Here is a 17,000-nt window from a genome sequence, read left to right on the forward strand (position 1 = left end):
GGGCTGCCCAGCATCACCTTCTGGGGTATAACTGGGGGGCTCAGCCCGGAGAGGAAGGGCTGTCCTGCCTGGCCGGGGGAGGGGAGGGGGCTGGGGGTGGCACTGTGATGGGGCATGTGCTGGGCGGTGAGTCGCTCACAGGTCCCTGGGAGAGGGTAGTTAGGGTCCTTCCCCAGCTGCGCAGCCCGCGGCTGCTTTCCTCAGGGCCTGGAGGGGCAAATGGTGATTAGCAGCCCCCCCTCCCTCACCCCACAGCCAAACCCAGCCTGGCGGTGCTGCAGCACCCTGGGCTGGGTGTGTGCTGCAGGGATGGGGCTGCGTGGGCCCAGGGATGGGGACCAGGGGTGGAAAGTCTGGATCCCAGTGATCCCACCTCCTCTGGCCCCATAGGCATTTCTCATCGACCTGGGGGTGGCGGAGCTGGACCGCTTCGACGACAGAGAGGCACTGATCTTCCGCGAGAACACACTGGCAACCAAGGCCATCGACGAATACATGAAGCTGGTCGGGGGGCAGTACCTGTTGGGACACACTGGGTACGGGCCAGCCAGCAAACGCACTGGGGGGGTTGGTAACAGTTGGTGGTGAGTGACCTATGGGCTGATGGGTGCACATGTGTGTGTGTGTGTGTGAGAGAGAGAGAGAGAAAGAGAGAGAGAGATGGGTCATTTGGCTAATGGACTGGTGGGGAAATGGGTTGGCGGCTAGCCCACTGGGTGTGTGTGTGTGTTTGTGTGTGTAATTGGTCACTTGGCTAACACGTGGTGGGGTGTAATGGGCCAGTTAATGCACTGGTGAGTTTGTAGTGGCAGGCTAATGCCCCAGGGGGGCAATACACATTGCAGGGGGTGGTGCAGAGAGAGGATGCTGGCTTTGGAGCAAGATGGGCCTCCAGGGCCTGTTCCTTGCAGCACTTTGCTTTCTCCTTTCTGCCAGCAATGTCCCCGTCCTGCTCTCTCAGCCCCCATGGCCAAGTGCATTTGCATCAGGCTGAGCGTTGGCCTTTCAGCTCTGATCAGAGAGTCCTGGTTCTGGCCACGCAGTGCCCAAGATGGGGCAGGGGCAACCAATGCCATTCTTAGCCAGACCTCACCTAGCAGCAGGCAGCAGTAGAGTGCAGCTATTAACACACGTACACACTCGTGTATGTACACCCAGGTACATGTGCATACACGCACACCCTTGTACACATCCACACATGCACACTTGTACATGTTTGCATACATACATGTGCACTCTTGTATGTGCATATACACCACTCATGCACATACTTGCACACACACACACTTGTACAAACACACACACATACACATGTGCAAACACATACTTGTACATATACACATGCACACATGAGCCCACTTGTACATGTATGTACACACATGTGCATGCACAGTCTCATATACTCACACACAAGTGGGCACATTCTTTGGGCGTCTCCAAATGGCCAGCTTGATTGTACTATGCCCGTTGTGTCCTGTCCGGCCGCAGCCCTGGCACCTCATCTCTGGACCCCGCCCAGGCTCCGTGTCAGTCTGGGCTCTTCCATGTGTGTTGCAGGGGAGGCTATTGCTCAGTTGTACGAGTCGGAGGATAGCTGTGAAGTTGACCCCAGCAAGTGTGCAGCCAATGACCTGTCTGACAACCAGAACAACCTGCGGCAGGCGTGTGAGGAGGTCTTCCAGAGAATCATCAACTCCTGTGAGTGAGGGAGAACCCTTGGGGGACGGAGGGCTGGGCTTACCTGAGGGAGAAGGGATGGGACTTGGCTTGCAGGGAGGGAGGGGTGAAAGCAGGGCCAGGCTTGCCTGGGGGGCAATGCAGGGCTGGGCTTGCCTGGGGTCGGGGGAGGAAAGGGGTAAGCAGCATAGGCGCCGACTCCATGGGTGCTCCAGGGCTGGAGCACCCACAGAAAAAAATTGGTGGGTGCTCAGCACCCACCGGTAGCTCCCTGCCCCGCCCCCCTGCTCCAGCTTACCTCCGCCTCCACCTCCTCTGCAAACGCGCACCGCCACGTCCTTCTCCCCCCTCCCTCCCAGCCCTTGCGTCATGAAACAGCTGATTTACGGGGCAGGGAGGGAGGGGGGGAGGGGGAATGCGGCGTGCTGGAGGAAGAGGCGGGGCCGGAGCAGGGATTTGGGGAAAGGATCCAATAGGGGCAGGGAAAGGGTGGAGTCAGGGCGGGGCCAGGGGCGGGGCCAGGTCGGGGGGGCATGGACACCCACCGGCGCTGGAGAAAGTTGGCGCCTATGGTAAGCAGAGACTCAGTATCCTCCCACATGGACAAGTCCAAGCAGCCCTGTGATGCTTTCTTGCCACCCTGTTGCCTCCAGTATGAAGGAGTCTTTCTTGTGGTAGCTGGAAGTCAGCTCCCTGGCACCACCAGCCTTCCAGCTGCTCACGCCCTCTTCTCAGGACTTTGCTAGTCCTACTGTGCTTGTAGGTTAACAGTCAGTGCTCTCCATCCCCGAGCTCTCTTTGAAGAGCATAGCCCTGTAATATCCCGCCCCTGTTACTGGGCACTCGCTGGCATTACTAGGCTCGCTGTCCCCCAAAGGGAACAGTGCACACACCAGCTGGTTTGGTTCAGCTGAGGATTCGCACTGCCTAATACCATAGCACTGAGGTATGTTTATGATAAAACAAGAATACGTTTACTTACAAAGATTCAAAGACTCGGATGAGTCGTAAGAATATTGGAGGCAGAACTGGGTACACAGATAAAACAAAACATGAACCACAATCCCAGGCCCACACTCACTCATGGTGGCCTTTCCAGTTTAATAGAGTAGATTCTCTCCCATGGATACAGCCTTTGACAGAGCTGCTAGCTTTCAGCCACAACCAAGATCCAGGGTTTCATGACTCCCCACCCCCTTCAAGGGGTTTCCTTAGCAAATGGACGCTCAAATGTCCTTTTGCTTCTCTTTAGCTTTCCCCAAACTCACTGTTTTGTCCCCCGAAGCCAGGCTGACCCGTGTGGTTCCCTTCCTGGGGTGCTGATCCCAGGGAGTGCTCCCACACTCCCGTTTGTTGCATAGCCCCCTGTCAACCTGTTTTTTGTGTTGACTTTTACACGTAAATGGGGTCCCCATTGTGTTGGCTTTACAGTGCATCATCTACGTCAGGGGTAGGAGAAGAAATATACTGTGTCTGGAAGAAAACTTGTTTGTCAGCTCTGCCTAGTTCCATAGTTTAGAACATATTGTAGTAGATACACATAACTTCTTACGTGCCGACTGTACGTTCATCGCACAGTGCTTACAATGTCCAGTGTGCAATAAGCTTTCATTTGACACTCCACACAACACTCTCTGCAGATAAAAGGTTTGCACCACAGCTCATAGAGAGCCGAGAAGCAATGTGTTAGGTGCAGTGAGTTTGTCAGGCCTGGTAGGCATTGCTGTTACAGACCAGGGAACCCTTTGCCAGTTGACACTAAGGGGTTGTTAGGGTCCCAAGCCCCCTCCGGGAGTTCCCCAAAACTCCTGCTGAACTAAGGTCTCTCCTTCCCTGACCCCAATGGCTGGGCTGGCCACAGGAAGGATTTCCCCCTCCTCAGCTCCTGTGGGCACTGTGGGGTCTCCTGGTGGGTGGCCATGGGGCCTGTTTCTCCCCAGTTGAGGCCATTGCAGAGGCAGCAGAACCCCAACCGGCCTCCCTCAGGGCTGCCCATTTGCAGGGAGCCTGTGTTTCCTGGGGCAGCCCTGAGGGGAGGGAGCCACTACTGGACAGTCTGTGCTGGGAGCCACGGCCCTAGAGTTAGAGGGGGGGGTCTGGAGGATCGCCCACTATGCTCCCATCACCCCGAATCTGGGTGGGAGCTGGGCCAACACAGTAATGGGAAGCCAGGCCTGACCTCAGGGGAAACAAGGGACATGGGAGCATGAGCAGAACATTGGGGTGAGGCCCGACTCTGGGACCCCAGGGGCAGTGCTGGCCCCTCCGGACACGGGGAGGTTAACCCCTTCTTCCCCAGGCTGTTTCTCAAGAAGGGACCGCGAGGACCTCTGGTCCCATTGGCTGTCAGGGATTGTCTGAGAGATGCTGGTGTTTAGCTGGCACTGTCCCCCCCCCACTCACCGTCTGTGCCTGTCTCCTCAGCGCCTTCCCAGCGGAGCTCAGCGAGATCTTTGCAGCGTGGCAGGGGGAGTGCCTGGAGCGGGACAAGGAGGACATTGGGCAGCGACTCATCTCAGCCTCACTCTTCCTGCGCTTCCTGTGCCCGGCCATCATGTCCCCCAGCCTGTTTGGCCTCACCCAGGAGTACTCAGATGATGCCACCTCCCGCACCCTCACCCTGGTGGCAAAAGTCATCCAGAACCTGGCCAATTTTGCTACGTATGTATCATGGCTTGCCTCTGCCCAGGGCCCTGCCCCTCTGCGGGGAGATCCCATCTGGATCAGAGCTCAGTTCTGCCCATGGCCCTGCCCCTCTGTGGGGCAATCCTGTCTGTATCACGGCTTGGCTCTGCCCAGGTCCCTGCCCCTCTGTGGGGAGATCCCATCTGGATCAGAGCTCGGTTCTGCCCACGGCCCTGCCCCTCTGCGGGGCAATCCTGTCTGTATCACGGCTCGGTTCTGCCCAGGGCCCTGCCCCTCTGTGGGGCAATCCTGTCTGTATCACAGCTCGGTTCTGCCCAGGGCCCTGCCCCTCTGTGGGGCAATCCTGTCTGTATCACGGCTCGGCTCTGCCCAGGGCCCTGCCCCTCTGTGGGGTGATCACGTCTGTATCATGGCTTGGCTCTGCCCAGAGCTCTGCCCCTCTGTGGGGCAATCCTGTCTGTATCTTGCACACAGCTCTGGCCCCTGTGGTGTGGACCCAGCTCTGGGCGAGCGAGCCAGGCTATGTCCAGTGTCACTCTGAGTCCCTTACCTCAGTCTGCCCGGGTCTTCCCCTTCCTACTAGCGTTTTGAGGGCCCCTGGCGAGGAAAGGGGATGAAGAAACTTTGGGGGGTTCCTGTAGAAATGTGGGGTGGTCCCAGCTGGGTCCTAGCCCTGGCTTGGTGCTCGGCCTGATAGATACGTGGGCTGGGAGGTTCCCAGCAGGCAGGAGCTGAATCCAGGTCACTCTGAGCTCTGGCCCAAGTTGAAGAGCTGTAACCAAGCCCCAAAGAGCTTTAAGAGCCTGAACAACACCCAGTCCCCATCTCCATTACTCAGGCCTTGGAGTTGTGATGCTGGGCTCTGGCCCTGGGGCCCATGGTGCCAGGATCTGGTTATTTGCCAGGGGCCCAAAGTCACATTATTAAAAGAAGCAGGAAAAACCCTTCCAGCCTCCTCAACTAGCAAAGGCCACGCAGGAACCCCAGGTAGGTCATCTTGAAATGCATGTGCGCTCCAGAGCAATTCAAAAGGCCAGTGCTGTGTAACCCCCAGCCTTCCCCCTCACACTCATTTGCCGCCCATTATCATAGTACCTGAGTACCTCACAATCACCAGCACCCTTCTCCTCCCTCATCGCCCTGGGACAGGGCTACTGTCCCCATGGGGCTGAGGGGACCTGAGGCACAGAGTGACTTGGACACACAATGAGTCTGTGTCAGACCAGGGGCTTGATCCCAGGTCTCCTGACTCATAGGCTAGTGCACAAACCAAAGGGCCATCCTTCAGCAACCAGCAGCTTCTTGGCTATGGTTCCCAGTAGCCCTGAGAGCCCAAGCGCTAGCCAGGCACTACAGTGCCCATCACTTTAGCAGCATGTGGGGTGGGCTCAGTTTCCCTTGCAGAGTCAGCTTCTCACTTTCTCCTATGGTTTGTGTGGACCATTCACCCAGCAGCCAGGCAGAGACCCCGGGCAGAAGGCAGGGAGACGTGGCTGTGATGCCCCCATGCACAGGGGCACTTGAGCAGTGTGATTACCTGAATCTGTGGTTCCCCCTCCAGGAGAGGGCAGCATAAGGCTGCGGCATTCAAGTCTCCAGCAATGCAAGTCACAACCCCGCACCAGCTGCGTGTGTGTGATGCCCGTGTTGTGTGCATGACGCCCACACAGCACCACCGTGTGCGTGACATCCATGCCGTATGCGTGATGCCTGTGCAGTACCACCGTGTGCGTGACGCCCGCGCCATGTGTGACGCCTGTGCTGTGTGCATGATGCCCATGCCGTGTGCATGACGTCCGCGCTATGTGCATGCCCATGCCGTGTGCGTGACACCCACGTGACATTGTGGCTCCCGCAGGTTCGGTGAGAAGGAGGCGTACATGGGGTTCATGAACGAATTCCTGGAGCACAACTGGAGCCGCATGAAGTTGTTCCTGCAAAGCGTGGCCAACCCTGACAGCAGTGCCCACCTGGTGGCTTACGACGGCTATGTGGACCTGGCGCTGGAGCTCTCCACCCTGCATTCGCTGCTCTGCGACATATTCACCGGCCTGGACCAGGTACTGCGGGCTGGGGGTGGAGTGCAAAAGACCTCACAGCACTGCAAAGCTCCACATACCTGCACATCGACTCAGCTTCCTCATCACCAGGGGCCAGGCCGGGCTGAGGGGCAGGGGTCGCTAGGGCCAGGCCAGGCTGAGGGGTGGGGGGCGCTGGGGCTGGGGGGCTCTCCACAAGCCAGGCCTCATCCTTAATGGCTGGCTCCTCTGTGTGGGTGGGGGAGAACAGCTCCTGGGGTCGCAGAGGGCACTGGGGGTCCCCGTCAGTCTCTCGCCCACAGGCAACTGGCCCTACCCCTTCACCCTCATCCTGCAGCTCTGCCGAGGCCGTGGGGCTGGCAGACACCTTCCTGCTGTAAGAGCTACATGGCACGTCCCGGATGCCACAGGAGAACCTGGCCCAGCTCTGCTTCCTGGACACGGTGATGGCTGCCCCTCTCCGACAGCTCCCATCGAGGTCATGAGACGCTGGCTCTGGCCCAGGGCCTGGCTCCAGCTCCATGGGAGAGTCCAGCATCCTGGAGGGGCACTCTGTGGGGAACAGGAAATGTGAGCTGAGGGTTAATATCAGAACATGCCCAGTGCACACACACACCATACCTCGTGCATACCTAGTGCATACACCAAGTGCCCACCCAACATATACACATACACACCATACCCAGTGCACACACAGTCAGTATGCACCCAACACGCACCACAGCCAGCACACACCCAGTGGTTACACACCCACCCACCACGCCAAGTGTTCTCCCAGCACACATAGCCCAACACTCACTTAGTGCACACCCAGTACAGACAGACCATAAACCTCTCAATGCCAACTGACAAGGGGGTGCAGAGGGGTCACTGGACTCTCCTGATTCTGGCGGAGACATTCTGGTTCACCAAAGAATGTTGTGTGAGGTCTCAAATGGTGTCACACTGGTCAATAATATCATTGTGAAATGTACCTACAGATACTATGTAAAGAGTTATGTAGCTATACTGAAAATATACTCAAGACTATGGCTAGAGACTTGGCACCAGCAAAGGAGAAAAACAGATTTTTCTCCAACAAGAAATGTTTCTCTAGCCGGCAGTTTGCATATACATTAAGTATTGTATGTTGCACAGTGGGTGCCTTATCACCAGTCTGGACTGAATGCAAATGAAGGATTGTAAGAATTTCAAAAGAAACTAAATAGGAAGAACAAAGCGGCCGGGGGATGAGAGAGACCTTATCTGTAGGTAGACATCAAAGGGTTGAGCCACTATGTTTTGGAGGCAAAGATACCCAGGCACCCTTGACTGAGGAAGAAAAAGAACAACACTTTTGTTTCATGGAAAAGGGATAGAGACGATAATTAGGGAAATAGAGATGATAATTAAACTTCTAAATATTCCTGGTCGTTCCTAGGTAAGTTGGAATCTTTCAGATTTTAGATTTTCTTTTAGATTCATCTGATGTAAACTTCCTGCATGTACAGGAGAGAGAGAAACGCAGTTCTCCGAGAAAACGAACAAGAGTTCATCCGTGACGAACGCTGCTGCAGAAGAGATGCAGGGACTCTCTTAAAACAGAGCAGGAATAAAGAATGGGGGGGGGGGAAATTAGAACAACATACTAGCCAGAATAAGCTTATTCTGAGCTCCAGTGTTGGAGAGGCCAGCTTGTATTTTCTCATGCTTTGATTCTCCAATCTGATCCATAGTGTGAGACTGAGGTGGTGAGTCATTTCAGAGCAGAGTTTTTGCAAAATCGGTTGTGCATACAACTAAATCAGCATACTCCGATGAACGCTGTCCTGCTGGAGACTCATTGTATCAAAGGCCTTCAAAGAAGCGGGATACTCCACAACCTGGCCCGGCAGAACTCATTAGCGGTGCAAAACATCCCTGTGCAGAGGGGGCTGAAAGTGATGAATGGCCGAATTTGAAGATGTATGGGAGTGGTTCTTGAGCAGTGCCCAGGCCTTGTGCTGGCCCTCTGAACAGGAATGAGTTTTACGGGTCAAGCACCTTGATTGCACAGTTCACTACCAATCAGCGGGCATGTTTGTGTGCCCCTCTCTTAGCCTCTGAACAGCCCCCTCTCTTAAAACCTAGTTTGCTAGAAAGCTGACTGACCACTAGATGCCACTGTCGTCTCATACACACTATGCTGTGCTGGTGGAATCCGAAGGCAATAGAATTGTTCAGACCCCTTGTTGCACGCACAGGCTCTCCTTCAGTGTGCTCGAGCTGGCTTTCTGTTACCGACTGATTTCATTTTTAACATTTTCTCTCCGCTGGCAGTTTCTAGATGGGCTCACCCTATGCCCCTTCCCTTGCAAAGGACAGCAAGGCCCCGTTGCTACAGCTCCATCCTAAATACATTTCCTCGTCAGTGATACATGAACAAATTCTGGGGGTTGTAGCTTGCTCCCTTTCCTAATTTTAGGGAGAGATTGGCTTTTTTTTCTTGTTTTACCCTCTTACCACCAATCCTTCTTTCTCATCATTTGGGCTGTTTTTAAATACTGTGTCTCTAGGTGTATTTGGCCCTTGAATAGGAAAATAACATCTCACGTTGGCTTTGAATCCAGCCGCTACTTAAACAGGAGGAAAAAAAATTGTTTTCCCCACCCCTTCACATAAATAATGATAGGTTCCAATTGGGTCATTTTTTCTTTTTCCAAGCAGCACTGGTAAGAAGTAGACACAATCTCCACACTCTGGTACAGCAACCTGGGTTGGGTTTTCAGTTGGTATAAATCGGTGGAACTCCACCGAGTTCCTCTGATTTATACCAGCTGACAAGCAGGCCATCAGTCTATTACCAACCCCTCTCCGCCCGGTAACTTGCGCTATCTTGAGCACTAAATCAGACCTGGCCAAAGTCTGTGGCTGTTGTTGGACAACTGAGTTGGTTTGACAATGTGGAAGCTGTGCATTGTCTCAAAGTGAGTATGATGGAGACATTAGGGTGTATTCCTTTGCAAATGTAATGTTAGACCTCACCCCTGCTCCATTTAGACCAACGAATTGAGAAAGAAAGGAGCTGGAGTATGTGTGGTGAAGTGGGGAAAGAATCTTTGTCACAATATGAAATGGGAGCTCAGCTGCTACAAAGTAGTTCAGAGTATTTTTACTGACAGCGTAGCTTGAACGTGCACATGTGAATCACAAGTTCAAGAATGTGAAAAGGCTTATTTTGTTTTCTCTAGATCACGTGCTGCAATTCATTGGCTTGCTGCTGTAATACAAAATAGCCAGAAGGTGGCAGTATAGGTGTTCTCTTAAAGGGAATAAAACGGTGGGGGGTGGGGGAGCAAGGTGATGGCCTGTAAAAGTGCGACTTGCACTTTTATTTGCAATGGAGCGACATAAGCACCATCTGAAATTAATTCTAAGGAATTATGGGAATGGACCGTGTAGGAGAAAATGGTTTTTTTCTTTTTATAAGTGCTATAAAAATGAAAATATCATTTTTGAATGAGTCAATTTCTAGTATTAGGGACTACAACAGGTTGTGTACTTCTCTCTCTCTCTCTCTCTCTCTCTGGGGGAGAAGGTTGTACTTTTCTAATATAATGAAGACTGGTAGACTGAGTCAATTGCAAAATAGGTCTCCACAAGCATTGATCTGAGTAAGAACAGTGACCTTGCTTTGATACCACTCGCCATCCTTTTAATGCATTTCCTATGTATGTTTATCCGCAGGATTTCTTTGGGAGACCATTTGGAAAGTGAAAGTCTTATAGACACATTCATGTCAGAAGTACGGCAGCAGCCATATTGAAATCAAATTGCCCTTCTGTCTTTAAAAGATTGGTAACCAAAAGAGCTGACTTATTTATTTAGATTTAAAATAACAAAACCCTATCCAAGGCTCTAGGGACCCTAACCTCAATATTGACGTAAATGGATTTAGATGATCAAACACCAGGACTAAAGAATTGTCAAAGAGAGAATCAAAGTGTCTAGTTTGAGAATGATCCACAGGATGAAATATTTTCCCGTAAGGTGTGCATTAAACAACTTTGAATGACAAATACATTTCGAAATATCAAAGTCTGTTTTCAGATAATTCAGAAAGGTGGGGGTGGGGAATAAATTCACTGATGAAATGATTTACCACCAATAATTCACTATGCTCTAGCGAGACAGTCTAACATCTACGGCAGTCATTGGGATGCTTTCCACTGGGTTGGATCATACAGCTACACACAAGAAAATGGATAATGGTCTCAAGTTGCCGTGTGGGAGGTTTAGGTTGGATATTAGGAAAAACTTTTTCACTAGGAGGGGGGTGAAGCACTGGAACGGGTTACCTAGGGAGGTGGTGGAATCTCCATCCTTGGAGGTTTTTAAGGTCAGGCTTGACAAAGCCCTGGCTGGGATGATTTAGTTGGGGATTGGTCCTGCTTTGAGCAGGGGGTTGGACTAGATGACCTCCTGAGGTCCCTTCCAACCCTGATATTCTATGATTCTATGATGATAGGAGTGTGGTTGAGGCTGATATGGGTTGGTGCGGGGGTATGGCCATGCAGGCTGATGCTTGTGTGGGTTGTGTGGGATGGGAACATGGCCATGTATTGTTGTGACTGGTGTGGGTTGTATGGGAACAAGCATGGGCCATGGCCTATGGGACCGGAGGGTGGCCATGCAGGCTGCTATGGGCTGTAGAGGAGGAGGTGTGGCCTGTGGGATGGGGCTGAGGCTGGCACGGGTGGTATGAGAGAGGGCATGACCCATGGAATAGGGTTGTGGCCATGCATTGCTGCGGGAGACAGTGTATAAATTAGCTGTTACCACTTAAGAAAGAAATCTTGGAGTCATCATAGATAGTCCTCTGAAAACATCTGCCCAAAGTGCAGCGGCAGTCAAAAAAGCAAACAGAGTATTAGGAAGCATTAGGAAACGGATAGATAAGAAGACAGTAAATATCATAATGCCATTGGATAAATCCAAGGTATGCCCACACCTTGAATACTGTCACCACATCTCAAAAACATATATTAGAATTGGAAAAGGTCCAGAGAAGGGCAACAGATGACACAAATTTGGGGGAGTGGTAAGTAATGAAAAGGTCACTGATTCAGATTGCTTGGTAAACTGGGCACAAGCAAACAATATGTGTTTTAATACAGCTAAGTGTAAATGTGGACATCTGGGAGCAAAGATTGTAATATGCACAGGACGGGAGGCTCTATCCTGGGAAGCAGCAACTCTGAAAAAGATTTGGGAGTCACGGTGGATAATCAGCAGAACATGTGCTCCCAGTGTGATACTGTGGTCAAAAGAGCTAATGTGATCCTGGGCTGCATAAACTGGGGAATCTCACGTAGGAGCAGAGAGGTTATTTTACCTCTGTATTTGGCCCTGGTGCAACCACTGCTGGAATCCTGTGTCGAGTTCTGGTGCCCACAATTCATGAAGGATGTTTATAAATTGGAGAGGGTTCAGAGAAGATCCATGAGCATGATTAAAGGATTAGAAAATATGCCTAATTGTGACAGACTCAAGGAGCTCAATCTATTTATCTTAACAAAGAGAAGATTAAGGCGTGACTTGATCACAGTCTATGAGCACCTACATGGGAAAGAAATCTTTAATAATGGGATCTTCAATCTACCAGAGAAATGTCTAACATGATCCAATGGCTGGAGTTTGAAGCGAGACAAATTCAGACTGGAAAATAAGGTGTAGATTTTTAACAGTGAATCGGAACAATTTTACCAAGGGTGGTGGATTCTCCATCACGGACCGTTTTTAAATCAGACTGGATGTTTTTCTAAAAGATCTGCTCTGAGAATTGTTTTGGGGAAGTTCTCTGGCCTGTGTCATATAGGAGGTGAGGCTAGATGATCACATCTATGAAAAAACAAAATGATTAGGGAGATGGAACAGCTTCCAGACCAGGAGAGATTAAAAAGACTTGGACTGTTCAGCTTAGAAAAGAGACGACTAAGGGGGGATGTGAAAGAGGTCTATAAAGTCATGAATGGTGTGGAGAAAGTGAGTAAGGAAATATTATTGACCCCTTCACATAAGAGAAGAACCAGGGGTCATCCAATGAAATTAATAGGCAGCAGGATTAAAACTAACATAAGGCAGTACTTCTTCACACAGGGCACAGTCAACCTGTGGAACTCATTGCCATGAGTGCTGTGAAGGCCAAAAGTATAACTGGGTTCAAAAAAGAATGAAATAAATTCATGGAGGATACATCTATCAATGGTTATTAGCCAAGATGGGCAGGGATGTAACCCCTTGTCCTATGTCCCTAATCCTCTGTTTGCCAGAAGTTGGGACGGGATGACAGGGAAAGGATCATTCGATAGTTGCCCTGTTCTCTTCATTTTCTTCTGAAGCATCTGGCACCAGCCGCTCAGACCGGACACTGGGCTGGATGGACCATTGGTCCTACCCAACATGGCCATTTTTATGTTATGAGGGAGGCAGCTTTGGACACTCCCTGTTCAGGATGTGCAATGCTGGGGGGAGGGATGGGCTGTCTGTGACCTCTGCTCGAGGGGGGCTGTTCCCTGCAGGGGCCTGAGCCCAACCCTTGCACAGTGGAGTCCTCCCCCAAATCCTTCGCCACAGCCTCAGTACTGGCCCTCAGCCTCCTGGTCTAGCTGCCTCAGCATGTGCAGCAGGGCTGACAGAGGCGTCATTGTGGGAGCACTGGCTGGGCAGGCAGGGAGCTCCCAGCACACACATCTGCTCACAGCCCCTGCCAAGTTGGATTTCCTGTTTACTGCCTGGCTGTGAGGGCAGTGCTCCCTCCTCCCAGCCTGGCCTAGACCGGCCCCGCAGCGTGGGGACACAGGACCCTTTGCGGAACGGGGCCCACCCCCTGTGTACAGCACCTGCCCCCCACCTGCTCCTGGGAACGAGCCCATAGACCAGCATCACATGGGCACACCAAACGTGGGACTGCAGAGAAGGGGCTAAGTCCTCCCCATACAACCTCCATTCGTCTCCCTCCCTACAAATGCTCCTCTCCCCCGCACACTCCATTGCCCCATACCTCCTTCCCACTCCTCGCTCCCTCCCTCCCACACACACTGCCCCCCAACCCCCTGCTCCCCACACCTGCTCCCTACTCACATCCTCCTCATTCCCCCAACACATGTACCCTGCTCCCCACTCTGCTCCCCCCACATGTGAACCCCGCACCCACCTCACACACACCTTGCTCCCCCCACACATGCACCTTGCTCCCCACTCACATCCTCCCCGCTCCTCCCAGACATGCACAATGCTCCCCACTCACGCGCACTGCACTCCCCCCACACACACACCCTGCTCCCCATTCACATCCTCCCCGCTCCTCCCAGACATGCACAATGCTCCCCACTCACGCGCACCGCACTTCCCCCCCACACACACCCTGCTCCCCATTCACATCCTCCCCGTTTCCCATTCACACGCACCCTGCCCCACTCACATCCTCCCTGCTCCCCCCACACGCATGCTGCTCCCTCCACACACGCACCTTGCTCCCCCCTCACATCGTCCCTGCTCCCCCCCACGCACCCTGCTCCCCACTCACACATACCCTGCTCCCCACTGACACGCACTCTGCTCCCAACTCACATCCTCCTCACTCCCCCCACACACGCACCCTGCTCCCTGCTCACATCGTCCCCGCTCCCCCCTCACACACTCCTCCCTCGCGCCTCACTCCCCACACACACCCTGCTTCCCCTACGCACGCCAACGCTCCCCACTCCCCTGACACACAGACCCCACTGCCCCCTCACATCTTCCCCACTCCTCACTGCCCCCTCACACCATGCCTGCTCCTCGCTCCCCCCCACACCCCACTCCTCACTCCCCCGACACAGACCACTGCCTCCACATCTTCTCCGCTCCTTGCTCCCCCCACACTCCTCACTACCCTTCCCTCCCACACACACATGCACCACACTACTGTCCCCCCACACATACCCTGCTGCCCACCACATCCTCCCTGCTCCTCACACACATGTGCACCCACCTCCCCCTCCCACACACACATGTGCGCACCCCACTCCCGACACCCACACACCCCCATCCCTTAGCACACCTGCTGGGCGAGATCTCTACCCACAGGTGCTGGGGAGCTGAGGGGCAAGATGAAGCTAGTTGAATCACAAGGGACCAGAGTGGGGGGAGTGGAAAACAAGAAGGAGCCACGGGTGGGTTTACAGGGGGGCAGTGAAGGTTGGCCAGTTGCTGTGGCAGGAGGATGGCTTAACGGCCATTGGCTGGAGAGGTTGATGTGGGTGTCAAAATCCGACCCAGAATCCCCCCATTTGAGAGGTTCGAGATTCCCCCAGACTCCTAGGGCCCAGGACCCTACAAAAAGGACAGTATGTGGGCCGGACCCAGCATGAACCCCACAGAAGGGCGGATCCATGCCAGCCAGGGTTCAATCCCCCAGAGCTCCTGGGTCCTGGGGTTGCTGGATCTGAGCGGGGGGACAGGTGGGGCGGGGGGGGACAGGTTCTGGGGCTGCACGGGGGGGAAGGGAGACCAGAGCTGGGTCTGCACAGAGGGGACAGGGGGGCCTTGAGCCACTGCGTTTGTATGGGGAGATGGGAGGAGCTTGGGCCACTGTGTGTGGGGGAGGAGGCATGGGGTGATGGGTGGGGATGGAGCCATTGGGACCACACGGGGGATGGGTGAGGTGGAGGCAGCTGGGTCTGCACGGGGGATGGGCGGGATTGGGGCCATTGGGTCTGAAAGGGTGGGGAACGGGGGGGCTGGGACCATGGGGTTGGCGCCGCTGGAGGGTATTGTGTAGGGTCGAGGGGATCAGAACTGGGGCCTCTCAGGAGAATGGGAGGGGCTCGGGAGCGGGGCTGGGGCCATTCAGTGGGGGAGGTAAGGCTGGGACCATGGGGGACGAGTGGGGCTAGGGCAGGGGCTGCTACGTCTTCATGGGGGGGTGGGCAGGGCTGGGGGAGTGGGGCTGAGGCTGCTGAGAGGCCAGGGGGAGCAGGGCTGGGTCCACTGGGTGGCACCCCAGTGAGTTGACTCCACTAGCCCTGCAGAGGCACAAGGACCAACAGCCAATCAAGGGAAATAATCGGCACCATGTGACTCAGCTGACCACACAGGAAATAAAGCCCCGAATCTCCGGCTCAACAGGGTTGACCCAGTGACTTGATCCCGAGACCGGCAGGGCCCCAGGATCAGGCTGGGCCAGGGGGTGCTGGCTAAGGGACACTCCCTGGTGGCAGGGAGACTGACCTGTCCTGAGGCAGCTCCTTGCCTCCTGACCCCACTGCACCAGCACCCCAAATCTGCCAGCAGCAGGACCCCCCCCAGATCTCCAGAGTCCCAGCCCAGCACCTCATCCCCAAGGGCAGCCAGCCTCTCACAGCAGCGCTTCTGAGCAGCCACCCCCCACTACTAACCCGATTCCAGCCTTCCAGGTGCAAGAGCCACCTCCACTGCAGCATTGTACCCTTGCCTACCAGGGCCCAGTCTGACCTTCCCTCCCTGGCCCACGGCCCTTCGTCCGTTCCCTTTGTGGCTGGACATGGTCATCGATTCACCCCAGTGGCCTCTCCCTGCTGTTCTCCAGGCTTGCCCTGCATCCCACTGCCCTCTCTCCTGGGAGCGAATCTGTAGGGAAACACTTGGAACACAGAGCGGAGTCCGGAGTGGGGGGGGGGGGGGGTGCAGTCACTGGTGAGTGCCCCCTCACCTGTGCTGAGAGTGCTGGGACACAGGGACTGGCAAAAGACTGGCCCTTCGCGCTGGCCCCTGTTGCCTCCCATGGGCCAAGATCACTGGAGGTGATACCCCGATGCAGAACTGCAGGGCTGCCAGTGCACCAGGATGGCATCCAAGAGTACCTGTGGCCAATCACCAGCAGCAAGGATGGGACACAGCCTCAGCCCATGGGAGGCGGCAGGAGGCAGTCTGTGTAGCGACCGGGAGTGGGTCAGTACAGGGAGACCCCAGTCAGGGTCCTCCCTAGAGGAGCTGCGGAGACGGGAGCTGCAGCTGAAAGCAAAGGAGCTGGAGCTAGAGGGTCGGAGGCTGGTGGACAGAGAGAGAGAACGAGCAGACGGTGTAGAGCAGCGGAAGCACGAGTTGGAGATGGATGAGAGGCGGCCCAAGAGGGCCTGCCGCGGGGTAAGTGGGGAAGGGCCCCAAGACGCCAGTGGTGTGGGGAATCTAGACACCAAACTGCTGCCCAGTTCGAGGAGGGGGGGATATTGATGCCTACCTCACAGCCTTTGAGAAGGCTTGTGAACTGACCAGATTGACCGCGCAGACAGGCTTCGCTGGCTGACCCCCCGCTGGGTCCCAAAGCCATACAGGCGTTGAGACGGGGGACTATGACCTGTTCAAAGAGGCTTTGCTGCTGAAGTTTGAACTGACCCCCGAGGTGTACAGGAAGTGATTCTGGTGTGTATGCAAGACCCCAGATGTCTCTTACAAGGAGGTCACGAACCTGCTGGGGAATATCTCCGCAAGTGGGGGAAGGGCGCAGGGGCCACTACCGCAGAGGACGCGTATAACTTGGTGGGGTTGGAGCAGCTGTATGACATCTGCTCTCCGGACTTTAAAATGTGGCTAGTGGACCGGAAGCCCAAGGATCTGCGCAGTGCAGGTGCACTGGCAGATGAGTTCGTGGACAGCAGA

At 54.4% G+C, this 17,000-nt stretch overlaps 1 protein-coding gene across 1 annotated transcript; it reads left to right on the forward strand.

Moving 5' to 3' along the window:
- Positions 1 to 390: 390 nt before the first annotated feature.
- LOC135979897 (ras GTPase-activating protein nGAP-like) lies at positions 391 to 11,409 on the forward strand (the record flags this gene model as incomplete). The annotated part of the gene is made up of 5 exons (XM_065580034.1): positions 391 to 571; positions 1,558 to 1,698; positions 4,056 to 4,338; positions 6,182 to 6,383; positions 10,068 to 11,409. Coding segments are annotated over 5 exons (837 nt in total), but the record flags the coding sequence as incomplete, so codon positions are not given.
- Between the last annotated feature and the right edge of the window lie 5,591 nt (positions 11,410 to 17,000).

Source organism: Chrysemys picta, unplaced genomic scaffold, assembly GCF_011386835.1.
Source record: "Chrysemys picta bellii isolate R12L10 unplaced genomic scaffold, ASM1138683v2 scaf1364, whole genome shotgun sequence".
Lineage (NCBI taxonomy): Eukaryota > Metazoa > Chordata > Testudines > Emydidae > Chrysemys > Chrysemys picta.